The sequence below is a fragment of the Stenella coeruleoalba genome (assembly GCF_951394435.1).
Source record: "Stenella coeruleoalba genome assembly, chromosome: 5".
Lineage (NCBI taxonomy): Eukaryota > Metazoa > Chordata > Mammalia > Artiodactyla > Delphinidae > Stenella > Stenella coeruleoalba.
Window position 1 is genome coordinate 79,291,945 of NC_137150.1, and position 14,603 is coordinate 79,306,547.

Below are 14,603 nucleotides of genomic sequence, written 5' to 3' on the forward strand. Positions count from 1 at the left end.
AATCAGGCGAATTCACAGCTCACCGTCGCCCTTCTCTGAGAACAGCCCACCACAGAGACGGACCTGAAGAAACGACGGGTGACGTCCTTGCAGCCTAACCCTGACCTCTGGCCGCCTCCTAGGGGTAGACAACCGGTCTCAGCGTATCAATTTTTGAAACTTGAACGGAAAGACTGAAGCTGGTTGAAGCTGTTACCTTAATGGCAGTGTCCATATACTCCAGTTGCTGAGGCCTCCATGGACTGCGACCCACGGAGACTGTCACCGCTATCAGGTCGCAGAGCTGGGTCCTGGGCCCGGCCAGTGGTCGGCCGTGGCGAGGGCTCTGGAGCTCTGCGGGACACAGCCCTCAGTCTGTCCCCGGGCTCCCCAGCTCACCCACCGGCCCCTAGGCCAAGGGCCCTGGAGGGCCCCAGGGAGAAGGCCGGGATCCACCTCTCACCGCACTCTCTGCTGGGAGAGCCAGGCGAGGCTGACGGCTGGCGGAACCTGACCTCTAACTACTGCGCTAACGTCTCGCGATAACAGTCTCAGGCTAAGAGCCGCGCGCCTGCCCCGCCCCTACCAGAGGCCAGAGCGTGTGATGGCGAAGGGAAGAGAGAGGCAGGCACCTGTGCGGGACCCTGGGAGAACTGCCTGGGCGGGGAGTAGAGTCCACCTTAGAGGCTCTGTGCCTTCTTCCCTGTATGTTCTGGACACCCTGGTTTCCTGTTGACTGAAGAAGTGTGAGCAATGCCCTCAGCAGTTTCACTTCTAATCGTCATTGAATTTATACACTGACTCCTACTCAGAAATTCCCTGGAGGTCATGGGATTTTATTTCACTTTTGGTTCACTTATCTGACGTGAGGCTTCCCAGGAGTCCTCCTCTGCACAGCACATGATTGCAATTGCCAACTGCTCAATGGCCTGGAATTGCCCTCTGCCCCTCCCACCAGCCCTGAACCCTATTCGTCCCTCAAGACTAGTGCCAACGTCCCCTCCCTTCCTACACTCTCGCCATTTCCCTCCAGCTCTGTCAGTATCACCAGTCCCCACAGGACCCTAGATCCTCTGGGGCTACCTTGCCCAGCCCTCCTCTCCCCCTAGACTCCCTCTGGAGGCACCAGAGGGCTGGGTGGACTCTGACTTGTGGCCGTGGTCCCGGCACCTCACACGGGGCTACAGGTCTGGCGTTTAGGTGGTAACGGTTAGAGCTTTGCTAAACTCAGCTGCTACCCGTTTCAACTTGGGTCAGATTAACACGTGGGATTTTAGAGACGTCTAGTTCTGCTTTGCAGTTTTCTTTGGCTTCTGCCCACTATTCAAGCCAGAACTCTTTGACTCATGTGTGACTGAGGAAGGAGGTCCTTTCTGTCTGGTGTCTCCAGGCTCAGGCCTGGTGCCCCCCATCTCCTGCCCCTGGACAGCTTGGCCTTCATGCCTGCTCCCCCATGAAGTGTCTGAGAGGAAAACACTGGCTTTCTCCTTCTCCTTTCTCCGATTTGGTTTCTTCTCTTTTCCCTGTTTCTTGCAGTTGTTACTGAGGACAAATCCGTGTGCCCGACGCACAGTGAGCCCAAACAATACCAAAACATCAGGAGTTTGGAACAGAGCTTTATGGCAAGGCCCTGCGAGGAAACACGTGGCTCATGCCTTAAATACCCCGAACTCTCTGAAAGCTTTCAGCAAAGCCCTTTTATAGGAAAGGTGAGGGAGGGGCGTGGTTAGCTGTTGCAAACTTCTTAGTGTCAGATCCTTTGTCCTTGAGGTCAGGTCACAGTCAGGTCACGATGTTCCTGTAAACCTCCCCCAAAACAAATGTTATTCTCTGTTCTGACGAGAAAGGGCAAGGTCCCAAGGCTCAACCTTCACCCTCCGTGGTCCAGGTCCTGGCTAAGAGGACGGGGTCCCTGCGGGGGCCGGCTACCCTGCCCGGGAGCATTCATCCAGCACCCAGGCTGGGTCCTCCCACCAGTGCCCAGGCCCGGCCCACGAGGCAGATCTCAGCTGGTGGCGCCCTCAAGGCCAGGTCCCCAGACCCTGCCCAGCCATCACTGAGGACGCCAGGCGCCCAGGACCCAACCCGTCCTCAGGCTCCTCAGGCTGCCCAAACAGCGGTAGGAGGCCAGGCCCCACAATCTGCAACCCATGCAGACTGCGGCTGTCATTAGGTCACAGAGGCGGGGATGGGGGAGAGGTTCACCGCCACGTTGAGGCCTGGGCCGGGCCAGCGGATGGCCGTGGCGAGGGCTCTGGAGCCCTGCAGGACACAGCCCCCAGCCTGTTCCCTGGGCCCCTCAGCTCACCTGCCCAAGGCCGGGTGAGCTGGAGGGCCCCGGGGAGAAGGCCGGATCCGCCTCTTACCTCACTCTCCTTTGGAGGACCACCACTCTGCCGACCGTTGGCCGAGCGGGGCCACTAACGGTGGCTTATTGACAGTTGCTCGTTGCGGGAGGGGCCCACTGCGGCGCCAAGCAGTGGCCGAGCGGGACTTGCAACTGCCGCTCTAACCGTCTGGCGTTAGTGGTCTCCCGGTAACCGTTGCCTGGTAACGGGTTGCAGGGTAACAGAGTGCTGCAACATCCGCGTGCTAAGGGCTGCGCCCTGCCCGACTCTGTCACATAGCCCGATTCCTCATTATTCACGGCTTCCCTTCTGTTTCTGTCCATTTCCCCCTTCCAATAACACCTAAATGATTTTAACATCTGTTTTCTTTGTCACAAACATAAGCATATTTTTAAAAAACTCTCACGTTTATATTGTGTTGCTTTAACCTAGTAAGCCCCACTTTAATGCAACTAAATATATATATATTTGAGAAGGCCTTCATTTTGTGGGTGTGTGGGCATGTGATTCCACCTTCCAGCCTGGGATCCTCGGGCCAAGCTAAAGAAGCACCTCTGGCGGGTTCGCAGACATCAGAGCTGCCAAGGGATGGTTTAGCCCTGGAGACCCTGAGATCCAGAGAGGAGTCATGGAAACCCTACCCCTTTTCCCTACGTGGTCAGAGTTCATCATCCCCCTCCCTGCTTCCACTATGTCTGATGCATACTTCTTTGTTTGAAACGATCCCATTGAAATTATTTATTTAGAGCAGTGATTCTCAATCCTGGCTGCATATTAAAATAAACTGGGAAGTTTTTTAAAAAATACATATGCCATACATAAAACAAGACAGCCACAAGAGTTGATAGTTGTTGAAGCTGGATAATGGGTACATGGAGATTCATTATGCTATATTTCTAATTTTGTATGTGTTTGAAATGTCCCATAATAAAAAGTTTAAAACTAAATATATATTATATAAATATATAAAATAATATAAAACTGGGCCTATAGCAAACCAGTTAAAATTGAATTTCTGGGGCCCCTAGGCTTAGAATCTGTAGTTGTAAAAGCTTCCCAGGGATTCTGAGGGTTGAGAGGGGGACATGGGGACATGAAGAGGATTGAAGCGATTACAGTAGCTGCCTCTGGACTGTGAGCATTTTTTTTTTTTTTTTTGGACTGTGAGCTTTTGATGAAATGTCAGATGACTGCCCCTAAAGTATTACTCCTGATTTGGATAAATGATCCAACATTCCAAGAATGGTGACTAAAGACAACTCATTTATCACACTGTCTAGCTGAAGTATTTTAAAGTAAATTATAAGACCACCAACATTGGCATATGATGGCTTACTTATGTGTGAGCTTCTGAAGAGAACAGTCCTTTCTGTCTTCTTTGTATTTTCATTCTCAGCATGTAGCACATGGCCACTTTGTCATTGCCAGTAAATGTTTGTTAAATTAAGTTTTCTTTAAAAAGGAGATGGGGGTGACACAAATAGACATTGGGTTAGGATGCCCTATCAACATAATGTTAAGAATACGAAGCTCTGGAGCTGGACTGCCTGGGTTCGAATTTCAGCTCTGCCACTTAGCCTTGTGTCATTCACAGTCCAGTAACTTAACTGCTCTGCACCTCAGCTTGTTCATATGTAAAATGGCAATAAAAAAGAACCTATCTCATATGTTTGTTGTAAGAGTTCTCTGTCTCTGTCTCTCTCTGTCTCTCTCTGTCTCTCTCTCTCTCTCTCTCTCTCTCTATATATATATATATATGTATATACTTAAAACCATGCCTGACACATAGTAAGCATTCAGTATGTTGCATTGTTAAGAAGACTGCCCTCAGAACGGTACCTGGTACACAGTACATCACTGGCTTATAGTAAAGGTTTGCTGAATGAATGAATGAACATTCTGCTTTTGTGATTACTTGCCTCCAGTTTTACCCATTTCATTGTATTCTCCAGATAAGGAATATAGCAGAGGGTAACTTCTGAATGGAAGGTTAGGTTGAGAGTCAAAGGGAGTGATCTTGAGGTTGGAGTGGATTCAGTTTCAAGCCCAAACCAGGAGGGATGAGTGAACACTGGGAGTTTTAAAGTTGAGAGTCCTGGTGACTGCAAGAAAGAACGGGCATTTTTAGTTGACTCAGTCTGACCCCAGTGCCATGAAGAGCGGTGCCCACAAATTGGGCTGACCTTCCCAGGATCTAAACCTAGATTTCTTTCCACCTCTCTACCCTCCAGCTCTGTCTAAAATAAGAATCTGTACTGGCTTAGGCCTGGATTGATGTTAGAGATCCAGAGCTTCAAGGCAGCAGCAGGAATTTACTTCCAGATAAACACTGTCCTTTGTTTATCTTCAAAACATTATTAAAGCTCACACTTATGTGTAATGAAGGTCATTTAGAGTTATTAAAAGCCAATAGAAGTGCAGGCCAGGTTTGGAAGTGCAATATAAATGGGAGAGGGGTTATGTTTTCCTCTACTGGCTGACAACCTTGGGCAATTCCCCTAATCTTTCTGGGCCTTGGTTTCCTCCTCTGACACTCTGTGGCTTGATGACTAATATAAAAGGTTATTTAAAGAACACAATAATAATAATTATAGTGGATCAACCCAGCAGGGGCTAAGGGTTTCTTCTGGTAAAAAGTAAGAAAGAAATAAAGGAAAAAAGATAAGGATTTAGCCACAATGAAAGTTCCTGAATTCTAGGTTAAGAAGTTAATGAAGCCCGTAAGCTAAGGACATCAGTGAAAATTTTGGAGCAGGAGAATGATAAGTTTAAAGAGTTTATAGAAGGAATTATCTGCACAGGTAAATAGAATGGACTAGAGGAGAATGAAGCTGAAGGAAAAGAGACTAGTTCGAGGGTGGTACCAGATCCAGGGTCTTACCACATGTCTGAGGGAATAGGCAGGAGGGGACATATACCAGGCAAATTTTGAAGAAAGTGACAGTGTCTGAGTGTAAGTCAAGTATTAGGAGGAAGGAGGGAAATGAGCTTTTTTTTCTTTTTTTGAGCACTGTGATGTTCTGAGTCAAAGATGACTCAGGCTTCAAGCCTGGTTGGCAGATGGTGGTGGAGGCTATTACAGTAAGGAGAGGAGGAACAACTTTAGGGGAGATGTTGATTTGATTTTGCATGGATTGAGTTTGGGCTGCTGTCAAGACACTGAATGGGCACATAAATCAAACAGTATGGTTTCATAAATGAGAGGGTGAATACTGAGGATCAGGGAGGATTTCAGGCCTTTCAAAGGGGCATGGAAGGACTCAGGCATGGCAATAGTCCTATCACCTCAAAGCTCTCCTCTAAGGGGAAGGAGCCACCTCTGCTGGGGTAGAGGCAGGGCTATGATGGTCACCCCTGGGCCTGGGTGTGCTCAAGAGTGAGGTCAGAGGTGTGTTTAAGGCTGGGGAAAGCAGTATGTCACTTTCAGAATGTCACTTAGGACCACTCAACAAGGAGATCAAGGACTGGATAAGAATGCAGCAATTTGGGAAGATTTATGTTTCAATATCATTTCCTTTACATGTACAACCAGAGCTTCCTCCTGTAGAGATATTAAAGGTTAAAGTGTAACAACGGCAGGTGAAATTTTACAACAAGTTGCATAAATGAAGGCCATTCCTGAAACTTATGAAAAGATCTTTAGGGTTAAGCCAGTCTTCTCTGTGCCTGATCTTCTCTCGTTGCCTTTGTCTACATAATTAGAGTCTTGTCTTTAATTCAATTCAAGGAGCTTTTATTGCATGCTTACAACGTGGAAGACACAGAGAATGAGAAAATATAGTCCTTGCCTTTAAGGACCTTACAATCCCATCATAGAAACCTGACCAACATGGAATAAGCTATAAACCACCACTGCGAGGCTGCACGGGTACCAACTGCAATGACATGTGGGTGGCAGGCTTCCCGGGGGAGGTAGAACTGGAAGTGGACCCAGTATGACTGGCAGAATCTGAATGGAGGTAGTGGGGGCAGCAGGTGCAAAGGCTTGGAGATGGCATTGTCCACAGTATTTGTTAGGGGATCCTGGCTTAAGCACATTGAGGGAAATGGCAGGTAACTTTAGTTAGATTGAGTGGGGCCAGACTGAGGAGATCTCTCTTTAGATATGTTGGTTAAGACATCTAAATACAAGAAACCAACCTGAGCACGTTTACTTGTCTAACTATAATGTGGCGGTTAGAGCCCAGATGATGGAGTCAGATGGCTTGGTGTGAATCCTGATTTCACTCATTGCTAGTTGTCTAACCATGGGGAAGTTGTTTAATTTTCCTGTCCCTCAGTTTTCTTGTATGTAAAATGAAGTAATACACAGAATTGTTGGGAAGATTACATAAGATAATTTCTATAAAGAGATTAGAATGCTACCTGGTACATACTAAATGCTCAGGAAGTTTTAGCTTTTCACTTTCTCTTACATAGCATTCTGTATTGACTGAAAATTTTTGAATTAGTTGAATTTTATAATCATAAAAAAAAGACTTTATTTTAAAAAGTTCATCATAGTTCACCCATAGGAAGTTTCACTGCTCTGAAGACTACTCTGTCTGAATGAATGTCTTTCAAAAAGGTAGTAAAATCTCAGGCCCCTATACTTCTGTAGGAGAGCCCATCATTCCAATTTCACAGATGCGTAACTGGTCGGCCAACTTGGGAAGTGTTGAACAGCACATAGTAACTCCACAGGAGAAATTTGGTGATTTGGGCTACTTATCTTAGGGAGGCAATTCTTTGAATAAGTAATTGCAAGGAAACTATTTCTTTCAACCACTGTTAGAGTGTATGTGAATTCTTATGACATTTTTGGAAAAGTAATCCAGCACTGCTAATATTTTGATATATCTGTTGACCTAGCTATTCTCACCAAAGAAATCTATCATATAGAAATGAAGCCACCAGTATGAGAATAGATGTACAAAAGTACTTATTGCAGCATCATTTGTAGTTGAAGAAAACTAGAAACAACTTTAATATTCATCACCAAGAAAACGGTTGGCTAAATTATGACATGCCCATGCTGTGGAATGTATACATCCAGGGAATAAATTAAGTCTATGTATAGCCCAGGAGGAATATTCATGATATATTGTGAATAACAAAGGAAAATTGCAGAATGCTGTGTGTGCTATGATTTCATTTTTGTTTAGAAAAAAACAAAACAAGAAACAACAATCATGTGTGTATATATTTGTATTAATGTGGAGAGATGTGTAGGACATACACCTAGCTATTAACATTTATTACGTCGGGGCCACGGAAACTATGTGTCTACAGTCTGACTTGTTAAAATGCACATGTATTGCTTTTGTAATTAAAAAATATATATATATATAGTAAGGTGGGGTGGATTTTGGAGGGAAATTAACATGAAGACCAAGATTGAAATCACTCAACTGCTTTAAATCAATCCTGGTACTCAGACCCTGAATTATAATGTTGTTTTAGGAAGACCTTGTGGGATAACTGGGGTCTTTATTCAGTCATCACTAGATAATCCCAAAGAGAAGACGTAGAAGACGGTGGATGAATATATTTGCTCCAGTAATCAGAAAGCAGAGACTCTTAAAAATCAGAGATCAGGGAAGTTTGATGTTGATTCCCAGCAAAGTCCAGGAACAAATCACTAAAAAGTTAGCTTGCATGTATTTAGGAAATAAAGTAGCAATTATTAGGAGCCTGCATTTCTGGGAATTAAGTCATGCTAAAGTTAAATTAATCATATTTTAATCATATTTTAATCATTTAAATCATAAAATCATGTAAATATAAAGAATTGGAACTTTTCTCATAATATGTAAGTAGCCAAGATAAACATGAGTTAGAAATATACGTGAAGGTTCAGAGTATTGACTGATCTTAAAGATGCTTCTAGAGGTAGGTGTCTACCCTTGACCTTCTCCTTTCAAGTTATTAGCTATAGTTATGAAAAAGGAGTCTACAAAAAATGTCATATATCTGCATATAGATATAGATATAAATGACATAAAGCTTGGAGGGAGAGCTAAGTATTCTTAAGGATAAGATTAGGATGTGAAAAATTCCCGACAGGTTGGAGAAACTACAATAATAATATGTAAAGGAACTGGGTTACATGAAAAGTTCATTCAGGTTCAAAAAGTCAACTCCACAAGAAAGCAAGCAAGCTGGATCCATAAGAATACAGACCTTTAAAAGCTGAAGTATTGTGGGTAACCCTAAAGCGACTCTTGGGTGAAGCAATGGAGGATTACAACAAAGACCAAATGAACGTGTGCCTCTGGTGTACACTGGGGGAGAAGGCCTGGTATATGGAGCCCAGTCCTGGGACTGCAGTACAAACTGAACAAACTCAGAGCAGAGTGACCAGAGAGAGGAAGCCTCTGGAATTCATGTGTGCAGTGCCATGTAAGGGCAGGGGTTGACTCTTGAATTACTTGCATGGTAGTCTCTGTTCAAGAAACTTCTCGGCAGGGGTTGGGAGCGACAATGGTGTGGAGGGAAAACCCATGCTCTGCCTTTGCCCTGCCATCAAGCAAGTTCTGTTACCGCTCCCTTTTTCCTAACCCCACACACATTCCACCTACGTAAAGCCAGGTTTTCTAGAGTGTGGGCGAGACGGTTTAAGGTAGCACATAGACCCAGCATTAAATAACATCAAATCTCGGTGAAATTGCTAGTCCGGCTCTAAATTTCTTTCAGTCCACTGATTACATATATAGAAGAAAGTCTCTGTTTGGTGTTGATAAGTTTTTGACATCTCCCTTATACTTGTTAATCTTTTCTTTTTAATAAGGAAAAAACAGGCCTGGGGCATAGAGCTTGCAGCAAGCCATGGTATCTAGCTGGAATTTTAAACCTTGTTATGCTCTCATTGTATTTATTTTTAGGATTAATTTATGATAAGGAACACTGGTTTTCCATTTAAGGTAATGATCTGAAGTTTCTGATGGGGAGCAACATAAAATGTGAGGGAGTCTAACAGTGACTTAAAGTAAGAGAACAGGAAGTACAGCCTCATACAGCCCAGGGTAGGTCTGTCTCTAGGGAGGTTCTTGCTGGGAACCTGGGTGGAGTAAAGGGAGGGATAAAACAAAAGAGGGGGACTTCCCTGGTGGTACAGTAGTTGAGAGTCCGCCTGCTGATGCAGGGGACACGGGTTCGTGCCCTGGTCCGGGAAGATCCCACATGCCGCGGAGCGGCTGGGCCCGTGAGCCATGGCCGCTGAGCCTGTGCGTCCGGAGCCTGTGCTCCACAACGGGAGAGGCCACAGCAGTGAGAGGCCCGCGTACCGCCAAAAAAAGGAGGGGTTTGGGTTTTAGAAAAAAAGAAAGAACTCCAATCCTGCATATTGAAGAAGGTTCTCCAAACACGTTGTTCTCCTACTGACTGGGATGGACGGTGCAGAAAACAAAGTGTGTCTGTGAGCCTTCACAATGCATCACCTGTCCTTCGGACAAAGGCTCCCTCTCTCTCCTGGTGACCTAGGTGACTTGGACCAGATGGAGCAGTTGCAGCCTGTTGCTTGCATCATTCACCCAGCCTTTACTGTGGAGAGTGAATCGGCAAGTCAGCAGTTTCCTTTCAAAGCCCGTTTACTTAGGTTTTTTTAAAAAAGTCTCAAGCATTGTATGTATCCCCGTGTTCATAGCAGCATTATTCACGATAGCCCAAAGGTGGAAGCAATCCAAGTGTCCGCTGATGGATGAATCAATAAGCAAAATGTGGTTTATACACACAATGGAACATTATTCACCTTTAAAAAGGAAGGGAATTCTGACACATGCTGCAACATGGATGAACCTTGAAAACATTATGTTAAGTAAAACAAGCCAGATACGAAAGTAAATACTGTATGGTTGTATCAGGTGCTCTAGAAGAGTAGAATTCATAGAGACAGAAATTAGGATGGTGGTCACCAGGGGCTGGGGGGAGGGGCCGTGGGAGTTATTGTTTAATGGGGACAGAGTTTCAGTTCGGGATGATGAAAAAGTTCTGGAGACGGATAGTGGTAATGGCTGCACGACAATGTGAATGTAGTGAATACTACTGAATTATACACTTAAAAATGGTTAAAATGGTTTTTAAGAGTTAAACAAAATCATTAAGTATAGAGGAATCCAGGAATACCTAGCTATGGAGAAAGCAGTGAAGGTATGTGTCATGTCTCTCTGTCTGTTCCCACGGCCATCGCAGCCATTCTCACCCTTTTCTGCCCTGCTCTATACCCCAGGACCACATCAACGTGCCTCTTGTCTTCTGGCTTCTAGTTGCAATCACTCAGTGGGAGCACCAGCAGAATGGGGGAGGAAAGAAGAGTGAGGGTGGAGAATCTTTTCCCCTGGTTCTCTCCCTGCAGGATTGCTGCCCGATGACTGTTCCTTGACCAAAGGTCCCGCAGACCTCTCTGTCTCCAGACCCTGGTGCTCCTTCCTCTGGCCTCTTCAGACATAAGACAGTAGTAGCTCCCACTGGCCCCAGTCCCAGGGAACTGCACTGTCCCTTGTGGTTTCCTCACTTCCTATGAACACCTTTATAAATAGTTCTTTTATTAAATTCTCAAATTACACAATTTGGGCACACCATCTGTTTCTTGTTGGACTGTGGCTTGATACAAGGTTATTTATAAAGATCAAAGTTTGGGAAACACTGACCCAAAGAAAATCCACCTATATTCCCAAAAGATCTCTCTGATCCCCCAAACCTTCCAGTTACCCAGAGAAGGCAATGGTAAGGGATGGTGAGTGGTACCATCTTCCTCCCCACCCTCCACCCCCTCTCTTATACCAAGCACTTCTTTCCAATTGCTATTTTTTAAAAAACATTTATTTATTTGTTTGGCTGCCTTGGCTCTTAGTTGCGGTGCGCGGGGCTTAGTTGCCCTGCGGCATGTGGGATCTTAGTTCCCTAATGAGGGATCGAACCCACATCCCCTGCATTGGAAGGCAGATTCTTAACCCCTGGTCCACCAGGAAAGTCCCACAATTGCTATTTTAATATAGAGAATTCAGCATCTACTGTTTTCTCCAATCCCACAGACTGTAAATCACCTTTTCTGTACATAACAGAATTCCATACCAATAAAACAAACGATTCAGATATTCCATGGAGTTTTATTTGAAAAAAAAAAAAGAGCCTTTTTCCTGTATATGTTTCTGTTGAATCCTAGGTACAGATGTCCAAGGATATGGGGCAATTGCAGTTAAGTATGAATAGGAAAGTTGAAATGGTATCTCTGTAAGCTTCTTTAAATTCACAATGGAGATAAAGCTCTGTAAAATGAGCTCTCTCTCCTCTCTAAGGTAGCTAATTATGTGGAAAATAACCAAGACTTTTGTGTTCTTTCTTAGTAGTAATGGCTTAGAATAAGTTGAACCGCCACCCCCAATCCAGGGAGATGTATCCTGCCCTTGTATAACTATATACAGGTTATTTTCAGGTCATGAGAAACAGTCTCACTTGCTTGTAAGTTCACTGGCTCAGGTAAGCAGACGGTCCTTCTACTGCAAGAGAAGAGCAACAAGAAGGTGTGTCCTCAGGGCAGGTTCCTGATTGGTCGGGAGAGAGGGCTCAGAGTTGCGCGCGCCTGTGTTTCCGTGATGTCAGGTGAAAGAATTCTACAATCGTCTATGGGATGATTACTCTTGGATTACCAGGAGCCCACTCCTGTCCTCCGAGGGCCAGGTGTGGTAAGACTAATACTCTAAATGCCTACTAGAGGTGGGGTAAAGGGGACAGGGATTCTGGATCCACACCCATGACTGTGACCAGTGGAGGCTAAAGAAGAGGAAATATGCAATGAGCAATGTTTGTTCCAATAAAATCTTACAGAGAAACTAAGTATAGCAGGTAATAAAACATATATGTATATATATAAATATATATTTTATATATATTGTATGTTATAATTATCATATTTAATCTATATATTTCAGATAAAATGGAGTTTCTTATATTAAAGTGGGGATGGGGAATTAAAGTCCAACCTCTTTGTCTTCTTAGCATCCCAACCCAAGATGGCCCTGCAGGAGGTTCAGGAAAACCCTGGGTCTTCTGTCACCTCCGCATCAAGGAAGCTCATACCCGTGATGAGATTGCACCTCAACAAGTGTCACATCTAAGGTCAGGATTGATCCTTGTGGGTGTGTCTGGGGCGGGGTAGATACGGGGCTTACTTGTCATGGACGGGCAAAGGAGCAGTGCAGAACATCCCGATAACGATAGTCCGGTCTTTTTTCCAAACTCGGTTGGAAGGCTGAAACTTGAGTTTCACCTGGTTTATCTGGCACTGAGGGCTGGGGTGAGCTATGATTCCTTTCCCGTGGCGTTGCTGTCTAGGTCTGTAAGGGAAAGGCAAAGTAACTTACTGCCGCACACGTTTGGCCTTTGCCTCCCCTTGGCTCCTAGGGGCTCCGCGGGTAGCCCGGTGAGTTAGTTCCTGGAAGGTGGGCTCCACGGTCCTCTGCATCACCCTCACCAGCCCCTCGGCCCACACCCTCACAGCTTTGAATGTGATGCAGAAAATAGGTGTTGCTTTTTGAAAGTGAATAAGTGGACCCTGCAGCGAAATAGTAGCCCTTGGATTTTCACATCTGGGAAAGGGTCCTAGTTAGTGAAGAACTGAATTCAGGTTAGGGAAGATCTGAATTCTGATTAGTGAATATCTTCAGTCTCAGGTCCATCTACCTGGAAGTGGAGGCCTCTTCCAGGATGTTCAGTTCCAAGAAGTTTGTGTGAGGACTACTCTATTTTAGACTGAGTATGAAAGTGTAGATGGAAACAAATGAACAAACAAACAATGGGCCTCGAAGCCAGACAGAGCTGCGGTGGAGTCCAGGTGTGGTCTCCTCTCAGCTGTGGCTTTGGAGTCACACAGCCCTAGGTCTAAGCCCCAGCCAACCCCCCATGCCCCACCCCCCTGTGCCCTGCTCTGGCCTGTTCCAGTCCCCTCTGGGCTCAGAAAGAGGGACTGTGAGAAAGAGGGAGAGCCCGGAAGGCGCTGCTTTCCCCTCCGCGGTGGCACTGGGTGTTGTCTAAAGTGAGCATGGTTTCCCTTTCCTTTCTGGCCTCTTCATACTGATGAAATGTCTTCTTTGTGTACTTTCTAACCCAGGATTAGTCATATAGTTTGTTTTGTCCTTTTGAGGAAGATTTGGTAAAACTTTGTTTAAAAGCTGTCCCGTTTTCTTCCCTTCTCTCTCTCTCTTTCTTTCTTATTTTTTTTTTTTTTTTTTTTTTTTTTTAGATTTCAAAAGTGTTTTGAAGTATTTCAGAGGAAAAAATAAGAAGATTATTCACTTTAAGAGTCTGCTTGGATGGAGAGCTTGCAAACTAGAAGGGCTACAAAGGACACTGTGAGTGAGTGGCCTGGGGACTTGGCCCAGGTAAATTTTCTAATTGGAAGGAAATCTTGGGGTTTCACAAAGTTATAGAAAGTAGGGGAAAGACCACACATAAACCCCTTCCCTTCTTTTAAATTTCTGTTCTGCAAGAGGAAACAAGAACCAAGGAATTGAAGATAATCATGTTCTGATAGCCTTCTTCAAAACAATAATGCAAATCTCTTTGGGGAGAAAAAAGAAGGAATCTGTGGATGTCCATTCCGATCACTCAGGGAGCTTCTAACAGTGTAGTGGTTGAAGCCATACCTGGAGATTCTACTGCTACTGGTCTGGAGTGGGGCTTGCTGTCAGTATTCTTTAAAGTTCTCCAGGTGGTTCTAACAAGCAGCCAGAGTTGTGTGTCATTGTCATGATTCCTGCCAGTGTCGGCTCATCTACCAGTGGGCTGGAAAGGTGATAAAAACACCTTTGCAGAAGTAACGTGACCTTGAACTGATCTAATGAAAATTACTCAGCTATAATCTGCAAGGCTCACGTGGGCACCCCAAGATCTGTGTGGGTGTCCTGACTGCCTGCTGTCCTGTGCTGTGCGGCCTGGTGGGAGAGTGTCTGGGAGCCCAGACGGGAGCTCCTCCCAGCAGAAACTTGTCTTTCCCTGACAGCAGTTAATATCCATCACTGCAGCCTGAGAAATGTTTCCAAACCCAAATCTGATCCCATCACTCTCTTGTTTAAAATTCCCAGCAGCTCTCCAAACTGCTCTCAGGATAAAACCCCAAATCCCTACCCTGTCCTTCCAGGCGTGGCATGGTCTGACCCTGACTTGCCCCTCCAGCCTCCTCTCCCCATGCCTGGTCCCACTGCTGTCTGCTCCCCATGTCATATCTCACTAACCCCTGGTCTGGGGGGAAGGATCCTCCAAATCCTTCAGATCTCAACTCAAACATTGTTTCTTCACACT

General features: G+C 45.3%; 1 protein-coding gene and 1 long non-coding RNA gene across 3 annotated transcripts in view; both read right to left on the reverse strand.

Moving 5' to 3' along the window:
- LOC307186471 overlaps positions 1–492 on the reverse strand; it is a 36,441-nt gene extending 35,949 nt beyond the window's left edge. For both annotated transcript variants that reach the window (XR_013828340.1, XR_013828341.1), the window contains exon 1: positions 197–492. This is a non-coding gene — a long non-coding RNA (uncharacterized lncRNA). The remainder of the gene's footprint in view (positions 1–196) is intronic.
- Positions 493–11,397: 10,905 nt separating this feature from the next.
- Positions 11,398–14,603, reverse strand: part of PLA1A (phospholipase A1 member A) — a 31,228-nt gene continuing 28,022 nt past the window's right edge. The window contains exons 8-9 of the mRNA XM_079921429.1: positions 12,476–12,640; positions 11,398–11,803 (exon numbers count right to left, since the gene is read on the reverse strand). Coding sequence (XP_079777555.1) covers positions 11,719–11,803; positions 12,476–12,640 — 250 coding nt within the window. The 3' untranslated portion in view covers positions 11,398–11,718. The remainder of the gene's footprint in view (positions 11,804–12,475; positions 12,641–14,603) is intronic.